The 15,283-nt window shown below is 39.0% G+C and overlaps 1 protein-coding gene across 1 annotated transcript in view; it reads right to left on the bottom strand.

Annotated features, from left to right (window-relative positions):
• The window catches only part of BCAS2 (BCAS2 pre-mRNA processing factor), a 90,524-nt gene extending 75,938 nt beyond the window's left edge, over positions 1 to 14,586 (bottom strand). The window contains exons 1-2 of the mRNA XM_067146659.2: positions 14,442 to 14,586; positions 14,254 to 14,346 (exon numbers count right to left, since the gene is read on the bottom strand). Coding sequence (XP_067002760.1) covers positions 14,254 to 14,346; positions 14,442 to 14,516 — 168 coding nt within the window. The 5' untranslated portion in view covers positions 14,517 to 14,586. The remainder of the gene's footprint in view (positions 1 to 14,253; positions 14,347 to 14,441) is intronic.
• Between the last annotated feature and the right edge of the window lie 697 nt (positions 14,587 to 15,283).

Below are 15,283 nucleotides of genomic sequence, written 5' to 3'. Positions count from 1 at the left end.
CCTCGTGGAAAATTCGAGACCTTTCAGGAATGAGTAGACACACCCACTCAATTTTTATTGGCTGACAGCAAAAACTTATACACAAGGCAATGAAGAAACATCTTACTGGTGGGAAATTAATTACAGAAATTTAGGATTGGTTAAATTCAAAACAGGCGGAAAGAAAACTTAATATTGCCAACCCACAAAAGACAGAACAAAATTTAGTAAAGACAAAACTTATGAAAACAAAATTTCTTCAAGAAGGTTCATTCCTTTACACCAGAGTGCGTTTTGGTAGACACATCTGTTAGAGTCTGTCCACACTTCTTGATCAACGAAAAACAAAAGCAAATCAAAAACACACAGTGACATCTTCTGATAAACAGTAGAGTTAGTTCAGTTTTTAAAGTTCAGAGCTTCTCCTGTAGAGGAGTTTCAATTGGCGCAAGATTTGAACTTGCGTCGTAGAGGTGTACCGCCCGGTACAACTGTCATACTGTCCAAGCCAAGAATAAGACAGACAGGTCAATGAAAGTAACAATATTGCTCTAGCCCACTACAGAAGACAGTGTAAAACACTAGCTCCTGCCAGCAAAGGCATTTTAAGAAACAAAAAGAGAGATTTGTGAAGGAGAAGACTGCATAATATTAACAATGCCAGAAGAAATAAGAAATGGAGAGAATATTTTCAGAGGTTGCAGGGCATGAGAACTAATCACAGTCATTCTGGGCGAGTAGGCTGTGCGGTTAGAGGCGCGCGACTGTGAGCTTACACCTGAGACAGTGGGTTTGAATCCCACTGTCGGCAGCCCTGAAGATGGTTTTCCGTGGTTTGCCATTTTCACACCTTAATTAAGGCCACGACTGCTTCCTTCCAACTCCTAGGCCTTTCCTATCCTATCGTCGCCATAAGAACTATCTGTGTCGGTGCGACGTAAAGCCACTAGCAAAAAATCACAGTCATTCAATAGATCACCAGGAAAGACAAATTTTTCTATTTGCTTTATGTCGCACCGCCACAGATATGTCTTATGGCGACGACGAGACAGGAAAGGCCTAGGAATGGGAAGGATGTGGCCGTGGCCTTAATTAAGGTACAGCCCCAGCATTTTTCTGGTGTGAAAATGGGAAATCATGGAAAACCATCTTCAGGGCTGCCAACAGTGGGATTCGAACCCACTATTTCCCGGATGCGAGCTCACAGCTGCGCGCTCCTAACTGCCAACTCGCCCTGTGGAAAGGCAATTAGTTGAAGAAGAAATGAATAAAGAAATTACAATGAATGAAATGGAAATGGCAGTAAGAAAGATGAAGAATGGAAAAACTGCTGGAATAGGCAAACTTTCAGTGGAGATGATAAAGGCAGCTGGATCTGTAGGCCTGCAGTGGACATATCAAGTTCTCAGGATTGTGTGGGAGAATAAGGAGGACGCTGAGAATTGGCAAAAAGGAATAATCAATACAATTTTCAAGAAAGGCGATTAGGAAGTATTGAAGAACTACAGGGGAATTACTGCGATATCCCATGTTGCTAAGATAAGGGAGAGGATACTGGGAAGTAGGATAAGGTTGAGGGTTGAAAATCAGATATAGGAAAATCAGTTTGGTTTCGGAAGTGGAAGGTCAATAACAGAGCCTATTTTCATTATGAGACAACTAATGGGAATGCAATGGGAGTATGGCAATGATATGGTGATGATATTCATTGACATTGAAAAGGCATATGACAGTGTCCCCAGGACTAAAGTTTGGGATAGTCTGGTGCAAAAAGGAATTGGATAGGGATTAATAAAAATGACCGTGGCATTGTACAACGAATGTTGTAGTTGCATGCAAACACAGGTTGGCAGGACAATTTGGTTCAAAATCACTAGTGGGCTGAGAGAGGGAACAGTTCTATCGCTAATCCTGTTTACAATGGTAATGGATGACATCATGAGAACAGCAAAAGCAACATATGGAGGAAGAGAAATTAACATCATGTTATTTGCAGATGATATTGTGGAGAAAACGACATGAATGTTCAAGAACAGTTGGATGTGGTGAATGGGAAGATCGAAGAATGTGACTGAAAATAAGTGTAGAAAAGAGTAAAACTCTTGTTATAACTACAGGGGAGAAAGAAGAGAAAGGTCAGATTAGACTTGCAGACACCGGGCGAGTTGGCCGTGCGCGTAGAGGCGCGCGGCTGTGAGCTTGCATCCGGGAGATAGTAGGTTCGAATCCCACTACCAGCAGCCCTGAAGATGGTTTTCCGTGGTTTCCCATTTTCACACCAGGCAAATGCTGGGGCTGTACCTGAATTAAGGCAACGGCCGCTTCCTTCCAACTCCTAGGCCTTTCCCATCCCATCGTCGCCATAAGACCTATCTGTGTCGGTGCGACGTAAAGCCCATAGCAAAAAAAAAAAAAAACTTGCAGACAAGCCCCTGGAAGTAGTGGAGATGTTCAAATACGTGGGGAGTGAATTAATGGAGAAAGCTCGACTGGATGTTGAAATGAGTAGTAAGAGGATTCAAGCTGGAAGCTGTTTCTATCATAGTGTAAGAAACATGTTATGGGACAAAGATGTGCCAATGGAAGCAAAAGAAACTATGTACAAGATGTATTACGTACCCATAACGAGTTACGGAACAGAAACTTGGACAATGACAAAGAAGGGTGAGAGTCGAATACAGGCAGCCAAAATGAAGTTCTTGAGGAGTATGATACAGAAGAGTAGAAGAGACAAAATAAAGAACAAGAAAATCCAGGAAGAAATCGGAGTGAAAAAAATGAACGACAGAATAGAGAAGAGCCGACTAAGATGGTTTGAGCATATAAAGCGAATGAGTGATGAAAGAATGCAAAAAAAAGTGATGGAAATGCAACTGCAAAGAAGGAGAGGCAGCATACAACCACAACTGAGATGGAAGGACACAATCCAATGCAGTATTAAAGAAAGAAACCTGGACTGGGACACACTATTGGAGGAGTGGTGGAAAGACCAAAGAAAGTGGAGAGGAACCATATATGCCCCTACCAAGCTACAGCTGGATAATGGGGAAATGATTATAAAAAAATGCTATTCAGTACAATGGATCAAGATGATGCAATTTTCTTTCAAGGAAAAATAACAGAATTAACAGCTATCAATGTTAAACACATGTTAGAACAAACTATAATAATAACTGCTTTACAATTAATGTATTTAGAAGTACGGAATAGGTACCTCATGTACATGCTTTTCCAACAGATCCTTTCATTTATAGGCCACTACGTACTTTTTTTTTTTGTCGTATGAATTTTGTTTGCTAGTGGCTTTACGTCGCACAGACGTAGATAGGCTTTATGACGATGATGGGATAGGAAAGGCCTAGGAGTTGGAAGGAAGCGGCCGTGGCCTTAATTAAGGTACAGCCCCAGCATTTGCCTGGTGTGAAAATGGGAAACCATGGAAAACATCTTCATGGCTGCCGACAGTGGGATTCAAACCCATTATCTCCTGGATGCAAGCTCACAGCCGTGTACCCCTAACAGAACGGCCAACTCTCCCGGTCGTATGACTTTTACATGAAGAACTACAGTATTATTGTTTTTCCTTGAAAGAAAATTGCATTATCTTGATCCAATGTACGAACAGAGTTTTAGATAATGTCCCAATAAAATTAAATAGTACCCTTTTTCCAAGTCTGTTTTTCTCTCTTGTGAATTGTTTTTATAACATGTCAATTCTTAAACCTTCAGTAAGCTGCTAACTTCTAACTGTATTTAGTGTTGAAAACTGTGATTTTACTCATGATGTAATTGATAAAATAACATTTGAGTTCTCTGCATATTATTACATTTGATTTGCTCAAATTTACGTAAGCTACTAATGTCTTTTTAACACATTACTCTATGTTGCACCAACACAGATAGGTCTTATGGGAATGAAGGGATAAGAAAGGGCAAGGAGTAGGAAGGAAGCAGCCGTGGCCTTAAGGTACAGCCCCAGCATTTGCCTGGGGTGAAAAATGGGAAACCATGCTAAACCATCTTCAGGGTTGCCAACAGTTTGATTCGAACCCACTATCTACCGAATGCAACTAATTTCCATTCTATGAAGTATAATTGAACTTCTCCCTGATCTTTAGAATATACACCCAATGTTTCCTTACAGGGTATAACCTGAAAATCTAATGCAGCTCCTAACGTCTTCCCAGTTACGATTATTAAAATTGCAATACTAGTACTCGCCATTGTGGCTCCTCTGTGCAATGACCTGTACCCCTTACAAGCACTTAAGTTCTTGTTTATATAATTCAGGTTTCAAAAAACTTTGAACTGAGCTCTAGGGTGAGGTTTGATGTCTGGATTACAACCTCATGTTTTCACAGTCCCTTTTCTAGGGCGCACCACTTTGTTATAACGACATCGGTTTTGTCTGAAACGTTATGGTATGGACATATTCCTCATAAGAAATGTGTTTTTCAGCCTCGCTTAATACCACAAACGTATAGGCCTATGCGTCTACCTCGCATATACCATAATTTTGAACCTCAGTTTGGAATAATGTTTTCTAAGAACCAAAGTATTGTAAGAAATATTTTGTTGAAATCTGGCAACCTGGCAAATTTCTTCCAGTCCCCTTTTGTGACAGACTTCTGGAATGCAGACAGATTCCCAACCCCAATGTAACCTGCCCAAATTCTTACGGTATTAAGGGAACCTGTGTGTGGTCAGGTTTGACTGGAAGTTTCCTCTAAGTGCACACATTTTAGCACAGTACGACTACTAACAGAGAAGTTTCAACGTTGGAAGGAAAAGTTAAAGATTCACCAAACTGAGAATGGATTTAAAAAAGATGATGTGTTGTGAGTTTGGCCTTGTTAATTCCACAGTCCAAACAATTTGGAAGAGCAAGGGGAATATTGTTTGCCGCATAGAAGAAGATAGAACATAGAAGAAAGGCGCTTGTGAACGGTTAGCTGTTGTGAGAGCTCTTGCATTATTGTAGTGAAAAAGTAGTTAAAACCTATTAAAATTATTTAAATTTCGTGTGTGTGTGTTCCATTTAGTGCTATTTATATATTGGTGTTTAGTGCTTGTTGGTAGAAATTGGGAGTAGTGTTATTTATTTGAATTTTATAACAAGTAATTCATTTGGTGTTCAGTAGGTTATGTTTTCTAGGTTAAGTAGGCTAGCTAGGTGTACTTTGTTTCGAATTCAGGTTTAGGAAATACTTTAGGTAACAATATTAACTTTTAAAACAATATTTTTAAATATCTGTAGGTTCTTTGGTATAATACTTACAAAGGCAGATTATCATAAGGAGTGGTAACTCATTGTAATTTCCGTCGCTACTTTTCCAATATTTCGTACAGATATCCGTTCAAACTATCACAAAGGTAATAATTGATTACATTAAATAACACGATAAGACTGTAAACATCGATTTAAAGAGAAGTTAAAGAGAATTCACGGTAATTTCACTGGATAATTACGGTACTTAACAGTTTCTTGGATCGTTGACAATTGTTGCTACATGCACATGATAGTTGTGTAAATAAATACAAAGTCAGCTGATTCATTATTCTGACAATTTGTAGTCTTAGTTCCCTGCATACTTTGTACTTTCCACCTTCGTTTATTCATCGAGTAAAAGTTAATAATCAAATTCCTATATCCTAATAATATTGCACTTCAACCTCCCGGCATTGTTTTGACAGAAATTATAGTAGACAACCTCTTATTCTCAGCATTTAAGGACACTTTTATTCTCCGTCCCGCGTAGTAGGGAAAATAATACTAATCCACCAGCAGTAAAACTTCATATAACCACACTTCAGCTGAAAATTGTAGTGTGGATACAGTATATTTAGATAGTGCCGTATCTTGCCTGCTATATTCGTGTGTATCTATTAGAGCGTAGTACTAATATTAATAATAATTTGTCTAAGCATTTAGTAATCTTCAAGAACAGTAGTTCTTGCAAATTTCATTTCTGTTTGTGCTTAGTAGTGACATACGGTACCGGTATTGTAATTAGGATACGCCTGGAAGTAGTTTAAAAATTACTGTAGTGTACTGTACAGTAGTATACGAGTAGCCTAATATCCTATCAGAATTTAGTGTGCTTATTTTATTATTGTAAAATATTTGTGAAGTACCGGTGTAGTAGAGGTATCTGTAGAAACTCTTACTAAAACTCTGTTGTTGTAATTAGGATAGGCTTAATTGCAGTTTGGAATTGTGTAGTTCTTGTGTATTACTTTCGATATTCAATAATTAACAGCAGTTTTTATCCAGTTAGGGGTTGTAGGATAAAAAATTGAGTACGACTAAGTAGTATTGTAGTGTAGTCGTATATTAGTTACCTTATTGTTGTGTGATCTTTGAGTACTATCCCAGACAATATATCCCTCCGTTCATTTACTTTTTGCAAATAAGTTACTTTAGTTTTATTGTAATTTCTTCCGTAAAGAATGGCTAAGGAGCGCAAGTGTATGAACTGTGGGTGTGGCGAGGCATTGAGGGGTACAAGGGAGGAGTTGGAGAGTTTGAGGGAGATAATTAGGATTCTCACATAAGACAGGAAGAAAGATAGGACTCCCTCAATGTACAGGTTACAGTCGGTGTACAAGGGGGAGAGTTGTAGAAGACAGGTGGTCTAATGTTCTAAGGGAAAGGAGACTGCAGGCTAAGGGCTCTATTCAGGATCAGAATTCAGACCATCCACCACGTAATTGCCGAGTGTCCACAGAGCATTTCAAGATCCTTTGGAGGACATTCATAACGCAACTGAGGAGGTCTTAAAACGGATCAATGGACTTGATTTGGAACTATAGGCTTCTACTTGTATATATTGTGTATATATTGTATACTTATTTATATAATCTACCAGTGCACATCATACGATAAATAAATAATAACTCCAGGTAGAACAACAGATGGAAGATGAGGGGCAGGGAACTGTTGCTGAGGAGGAAAGGAAAAGGTAGGAAAGGGAAATGTACAGTAGTGGATAGGAAAAGACAGGTGGAACAGGGTCATGGGAAGGAGAAAAGGGAGGAGGAAGTAGCTTCTGCAGCTATCTGGAAAGATAGGGCTGACCAGGAAGGGAGGGGATCAAATGAGGTGGGTAGGGTTGAGGCTCTGGTCATGGGGGATTTCATCGTTAGACACGTGGGGAAAGTGTGTGGAGGAAAAGGAACCAGGGTAGAATGTTATCCAGGAATTAGGTTGAGGCAGATGTTGAGGAAAGTAGAAGAGAGGAAGGAGGGGAAGGAGAAGGTGGTAGTGTTTCATGTTGGTACCAACAACGTAAGGCAAGCTGATATAAGTACCAACATAGTTGGAAATGTGTAGGATCTGGTAAATGCAGCATGGGTGAAGTTTAAGAAAGCAGAGATTGTTATTAGTGGAATACTGTGTAGGAGGGATACTGACTGGAGGGTGATTGGGGATTTAAATGAGACTATGGAGTGGGTATGTGGGAAACTGGGAGTGAAATTTCTAGATCCTAATGGGTGGGTAAGAGATAGGGATTTGCGCTCAGATGGCCTTAACTTAAACCGCAGTGGTACATATAAGTTAGGAAATTTGTTTGGAAGGGTAATAGAGAGGTACATTCAGGGAAACGGGATGGCCTAGGGAGCGGTGATAAGGGAACAGGGAACTCGAAGTCAAGTAGGGATGACATAAAACTGTTAGTGTTGAACTGTAGAAGTATTGTAAAGAAAGGAATAGAATTAAGTAATTTAATATATATATATTTACCAGATATTGTATTAGTAGTAGAATCATGGCTGAGAAATGATATAATGGATGCAGAAATTTTCTCACAGAACTGGAGTGTGTATCGTAGAGATAGGATAGGAATGGTGGGAGGGGGAGTATTCATTCTGGTGAAAGAAGAATTTGTAAGCTACAAAAAAGTTAAAGATGATACACATGAAATTCTAGGTGTAAGGCTCATTTCTAAAGGTAATAGGCAACTTGATATACTTATTTGGAGTGTACAGACCGGGAGAGAGTAGCACTGACACATATTCAGAATTATTTGATAAGATAATCAGCTATGTAGGAAACGACATGGAAAGATATGTGATTGTAGCGGGAGATCTGAATTTACCAGACGTCAATTGGGAAGGAAATGCGAATGACAGGAAGCATGACCAACAAATGGCAAATAAGTTAACATGGGAAGGACAGCTGATTCAGAAAGTGATGGAACCAACCAGAGGGGAAAATATCCTGGATGTGGTGCTGATAAAACCAGATGAGCTCTATAAAGAAACTGAAGTAATAAATGGTATTAGTGATCATGAAGCTGTTTTTGTCGTAGTTAAAAATAAATGTGACAGAAAGGAAGGTCTTAAAAGTAGGACTATTAGGCAGTACCATATGGCTGATAAAGCAGGCATGAGGCAGTTTCTAAAAAGTAACTATGATCGGTGGAAAACGGTAAATAAAAATGTAAACAGACTCTGGGATGGGTTTAAAGAAATTGTTGAGGAATGCGAAAACAGGTTTGTACCTTTAAGGGAGGTAAGGAATGGTAAATACCCACCTTATTGCAATAGAGAAATAAAGAGGCTAAGAAGGAGGTGCAGACTGGAAAGAAATAGAGTTAGAAATGGCTGTGGAAGTAGGAGGAATTGAAGGAACTTACTTGAAAATTGAATCTAGCAAAGAAGGCAGCTAGGGATAATTTGATGGCAAGCATAATTGGCAGTCATACAAATTTTAGTGAAAAATGGAGGGGTATGTATAGGTATGTTAAGGCAGAAACAGGTTCCAAGAAGGACATTCCAGGAATAATTAATGAACATGGGGAGTGTGTATGTGAGGAACTTCAAAAGGTAGAAGTTTGGTCGGAGGAGCTATACCAGATGAATGGAGAGTTGTTATAGTAGCCCCTGTGTATAAAGGAAAGGGTGATAAGACATAAAGCTGAAAATTAAAGGCCAGTAAGTTTGACATGCTTTGTATGTAAGCTTTGGGAAGGCATTCTTTCTGATTATATTAGACATGTTTGTGAAATTAATAACTGGTTCGATAGAAGGCAGTTCAGTTTTAGGAAAGGTTATTCCACTGAAGCTCAAGTTGTAGGATTCCAGCAAGATATGGCAGATATCTTGGATTCAGGAGGTCAAATGGTCTGTATCGCGATTGACCTGTCTAAAGCATTTGATAGGGTGGATCATGGGAGACTATTGGCAAAAATGAGTGCAATTGGACTAGACAAAAGAGTGACTAAATGGGTTGCTATATTTCTAGAAGATAGATCTCAGAGAATTAGAGTAGGTGAAGCTTTATCTGACCTTGTTATAATTAAGAGACGAATTCCTCAAGGCAGTATTATCGGACCTTTGTTTTCTTATATACATACATGATATGAGTAAAGGAGTGGAATCAGAGGTAAGGCTTTTTGCGGATGATGTTATTCTCTATAGAGTAATAAACAAGTTACAAGATTGTGAGCAACTGCAACGTGACGTCGAAAATGTTGTGAGATGGACAGCAGGCAATGGTATGTTGATAAACGGGGTTAAAAGTCAGATTGTGAGTTTTACAAATAGGAAAAGTCCTCTCAGTTTTAATTACTGCTTTGATGGGGTGAAAGTTCCATTTGGGGATCATTGTAAGTATCTAGGTGTTAATATAAGGAAAGATCTTCATTGGGGTAATCACATAAATGGGATTGTAAATAAAGGGTACAGATCTCTGCACATGGTTATGAGGGTGTTTAGGGGTTGTAGTAAGGATGTAAAGGAGAGGGCATATAAGTCTCTGTAAGACCCCAAATAGAGTATGCTTCCAGTGTATGGGACCCTCACCAGTATTACCTAATTTGTTAAGAATGAAGCCATGTTTTGCAGTGTTGACTTAGTTAAGTGTAACAACGGCTTTTCAGTCTGTCAAACACACAGCAAAACAAAAACAAAACAAAACAAAACAGCACAACAAAACGTAATTTCCACACAAGATACAAAGAACACAAAAACGCGATCAGATATAATCGGCATTCAGCCTTCGGGGAGCACACACATGACTGTTCACACCATTTCACAGACATCAACACTGATCTAAAAATTTTACACTTCGAAAATAAATCTTTGAATATAAAAGAAGCAATAGAAATTTACGTCGCAAAAAATGCTAATGTAAATAACCTGAATGAGCATACACATTTAAATAATTCCCCCCCCCCCCTATTCGCTCTACTCACATATCTGACAACAGCTACTCATAATATTGCCTTTATCATAATAATAATAATAATAATAATAATAATACCGTTCCTTACTTTATTCACCTAAATTATTAATTTGCATTCATCCATATTACATAAAAGTACATTTAACATGAAGAAGGCCTAGGTTAATAACCTCTCTCCCCTCTCCAATGTTGATGGAAGGTTCCACAGCGCTCCAGCTGCTCCGCCCTATTTCTCCCTCCCCTCTTCACGCGCAACGTGCCTCACCAAAAACTTTCCATGACCACAGTCCTGAAATAGTGTTTGGTGACAACGGACTTAAGATCGGCAGTCTAGATAAGTATGTAAGTTCTCATTATATTAACACTTGTATATATATTTTTGTCATTACTGTTTCATGTTATCACTAAACTATCTATCATTGACAAGTTTACGCTATGTAAACAATACTGTACATATATAAGTTTGTTTTTAAGTGGTTTGATAGAATCATTACTTATTACAGAAAAAACAAATCGGTCGTTCAAAATTCTTTCTTTAAGTCAATCAAGGGTCCCCCGACAGTACAAACACCTTCACTTCCTCTCCCGTCCACCCCGCCTTGAACCTTCCCATCCCTCCCACCCTCCACTACTTACGTCATTCCTCCCCTCCGTATTCACCTACCCCTTTCCTGCTGATCTACTCCGCGCCACGCTCACTCCGTAAGTTGCATTCAATCCAGCAAGTTTGTTCCACGCAGCGCAAGGTGAGTCATCGTTTATATTTTCCGGTGCCTCGCTTGTTCTCTATCCGATTACCGCGTTAATACTATCTTCTTTCCCCAGGTTCATTGGGGTCCCGATTGAACTGAGACTTCTGTTCAACACAGAAAGCCTTTAATTCCACCATAGAACAGGTTCAACTTTGTCAATTTTAATCTGGTGCTAGTCTCATTGGACAATTCTTCCCTCTACGCAAAAGTGAAACTCACATCTACAACTTTCTAGAAGCATATACGTAGTTATATATGTCAATCGTGCAACAGAGGAGCAACTGCCAACCTGACTATCTCATCAAGAGTTTTTACGTGACTTCACAAGATTTTACTTGTCATTGTGAACACTTCTGTTACTTTTATCATTATTTGCAAATATGGTTTTTTCACTTTTATCTGTCATTCCACCACCATCCCATCCTTTTAGATCCTCTCATTTCTCCATACTATTTTTATCACTATGTCTTTTACTGTTGTAATTTGGCTAGGCTGATGATGATCCACAGTGGACCGAAACTAGTACCTTTTAATGTCATTGTAATGTTTTTGTAAAAACATCACATGATTTTTTAGTATTGAGAAGGTGGAATATTAAAATTTTGTATTTACTTTAAGCATGAATCTGAGGATGTTCTTGTAGAATGAAACATGTCATTCTTTGTATGTTAGCATGTATTTTACAGGTATGTTTATAGTGTTATAATTTACATTGTATTTACTGTGTGTTTGACACTGAAAAGCGTTTGTTACATTTACAGGATTACCTGATTCAAGAACTGGAAAAAAATCCAAAGAAAAGCAGCTGAATTTGTTCTGGGTAATTTCCGACAAAAAAGTAGCGTTACAAAAACGTTGCAGCCAGGAAGAATTGAGAGAAAGAAGAAGAGCTGCTCGACTGAGTGGTTTGTTCCGAGCTGTGAGCGGAGAAATGGCGTGGAATGACATTAGTAGACGAATAAGTTTTGAGTGGCATTTATAAAAGTAAGGAAGATCACAAAATGAAGATAAAGTTGGAATTCAAGAGGACAAACTGGGGCAAATATTCATTTATAGGAAGGGGAGTTAGGGATTGGAATAACTTACCAAGGGAGATGTTCAATACATTTCCAATTTCCTTGAGATCATTTAGGTAAAGGCTAGGAAAACAACAGATAGGGAATCTGCCACTTGGGCGACTGCCCCAAATGCAGATCTGAATTGATTGAACGGTTTGAAGATTAAGTGGGTATGGAAATCTGAACGGAGCAACCTGGATGAAGCCCGATTAAGTTCATATTACCATATTACCATTCACCTTCCACCTCACTAGACTGATAATACGAATCTTGGTTTCTACGACACAATTTTTCAGGTCCTTAGGATGTCATTATAACCAAGTTCTAGTGTATTTAGTTCATTAGCAGGGGCTAGACCTTGTTCAGGTGTGTGTGTGTGTGTGTGTCTGCCTGCATTAAAGTTTATTACCACTGGTTTATTTACAGCACAGGGGGTTAGAAACATTACCACCATTGAATTATTTAAAGTATATATGATGAGCTAATGTGCAAGGAAGTTTTTTAATCACCATTCATTAAGGAGCTTTTATTGTGAAATTTCAGTTAATAATGACATCTGCCTGTGCTGAATTCTGGGGATGATGTAATAATATATAAATTTCATCCAATGGCTGACATCTGTGGCATTTAACCCTCCGATGGTCGCGCCTCATTTCTTAAAGCCGCTGGTCGCGGGTGAGCGGAGCGCTCACCCTTAATGTAATATGATTTTTGAGGCCTTTATCGTTATTATTTTTGTGTTATTGTTTTAATTTTGATACTTGTTTATTCTTTAATTACTTTTTTGTTGACAGGTTAAGTTAAGTACAACATTGAAACAGAATACACATAATTATGCAAACACCATGGTGACTTACTCTCCTACGAAATAGCAAACTTTACAGCGCTGTACAAAGCCCTCAAATATTTCTCGAATCGCTGCCAATTTATCGACGGATTTCCTTTCATTTCTCGTCTGAGCATCATCAAATCGGAGACATCTCAAAAGTAAGTAAAATCTCCGGTATGACATCACTATTGAAATAAATAAATAAATAAATTAATGTTATTATTGATTAGGTGGTCTAATAAATAACTTAATGTTATTATTTCAATCAAATATCATCAATACGGACCAAAAATGATATTTATTACATGTAATGACATCACTAGGCGAAATATTTCTGTAGCTGTCCCACCCGTCGCCCACACTGTCTTCGCATTCTGTGTAACACGTGTGATACCTGGTGGATGAATCCTACATTTGTTGGAGCTAGGGGGATGAATATTCCACAGAGTAATGTTGTTACGACCAACGTACTGAGGATCAGGCTCGATTGGCTGACCAGAAACGGCTTCGTCCACAGAAACATCAGATGCGCTGTCGTGATCGCTGTTGGCGGGTTGCTCTGTATCTTAGTACTCAGAATCTTTATTACTGATTCAGCTAAGAGAACTGCTCCATCATCCGACTCCTCTAATAACCAATTACAAATCATGAAATCTTGATTCATGACTTGTAGGCTAATATGATAGGAATAATGTGGAAGTTGGAAAAAATATAACGCCAATGGTCGCGGGTGAGCGACTCGCTCACTTACAGTGCACTGTGGTCATTGCCTGGCTGGTAATGAAAGTCGCGCCGCACCTTCCAACGTTGTGGACTTGCTCAGAACATTCCAAAAGTCAGCTACTCGGTGATTAAAAAGTATAGTGCTACTTAGCTTCGCACGGCACATCTTTAAAAAGGAAAGTGAGCGCCGCGCTCATCCCGCGACCAACGGAGGGTTAAAATACCCTACAATTTATGATATTAGGTTATAAAAGTAAATATTTTTCTGGGGGTGGGCTGGTGTGTCCCTGCCCTTCGTAAATCACTCTTCAAGATTACAGCTAAACGCCGCTTGTTTTTTTTTTGCTAGTTGCTTTACGTCGCACCGACTCAGATAGGTCTTATGGCGACGGTGGGACAGGGAAGGGCTAGGAGTGGGAAGGAAGCGGCCGTGGCCTTAATTAAGGTACAGCCCCAGCATTTGCCTGGTGTGAAAATGGGAAACCACGAAAAACCATTTTCAGGGCTGCCGACAGTGGGGTTCGAACCTACTATCTCCCGAATACTGGATACTGGCCGCACTTAAGCGACTGCAGCTATCGAGCTCGGTGCTTGTTATCTTTAAACACAGAACTGGCTCACTGATCTTTTCGGTATCTGTTCATTAAATTATACGCAAACTGAGGCAGTAAGCAAATGAAAAAAAACCGTTATACACTATTAATAAATTCACACCGCACGTACCTCAAATGAGTTTAAATTCAAAGGCGGCAGATGCTCCAAATAATTCTTCGTAGGTCTGTAACGTCTCGTTTCTTCCTCAACCATTGCCAACGCCTGAAACAAGGACGTAGACGATTGTTAAGTTCTACTGATGGCACATCATTATAATTTTAAAATAACACTAAAAATATCCATAAATTTATACTCACAGCTTCACGCACTCCTGGCTCGTCATATCCTTGATCAATATATGGTAGTGCATCTACAACCACTTCGCCAGCCATTGTCTTTTATTACAAATTAACAACTTGTGCCGAATACAAGCACTGCGTTTCTGAAGATTTCTAGAAATTATCAAACCAAAGAGAATGAGAACTTGACCGACCACATATGAAAGCGATGTAAACAAAGAAACAAATGAAAAGCTGTGAAAAGCAACCAGCGTTGCCAACCTCAGCAGGCAGAGTGCATTGAGGAGGACTTGAGCGGTATTGTAGAGTATTTTATTTCATCCAACTGATCATACAGTGATATGGGGCACGTCAATAATCATCTTTACAGTAACAAAGGATAAAATAGTAATATACACGCCATGAGAAAAAAACAAAGTCAATCAATCAATCAATCAATCAATCAATCAATCAATCAATCAATCAATCAATCAATCAATCAATCAATACTCATCTGCATTTAGGGCAGTCGCCCAGGTGGCAGATTCCCTATCTGTTACTTTCCTAGCTTTTTCCGAAATGATTTCAAAGAAATTGGACATTTATTGAACATCTCCCTTGGTAAGTTATTCCAATCCCTAACTCCCCTTCCTATAAATGAATATTTGCCCCAGTTTGTCCTCTTGAATTCCAACTTTATCTTCATATTGTGATCTTTCCTACTTCTATAGACGCCATTCAAACCCATTCGTCTACTAATGTCATTCCACGCCATCTCTCCGCTGACAGCTCAGAACATACCACTTAGTCGAGCAGCTCTTCTTCTTTCTCTCAATTCTTCCCAACCCAAACATTGCAACATTTTTGTAACGCTACTCTTT

The sequence above is a fragment of the Anabrus simplex genome, chromosome 4 (genome assembly GCF_040414725.1).
Source record: "Anabrus simplex isolate iqAnaSimp1 chromosome 4, ASM4041472v1, whole genome shotgun sequence".
Lineage (NCBI taxonomy): Eukaryota > Metazoa > Arthropoda > Insecta > Orthoptera > Tettigoniidae > Anabrus > Anabrus simplex.
The sequence above is the reverse complement of the archived record's forward strand: the minus strand, read 5'-3'. Positions and strand labels throughout refer to the sequence as shown.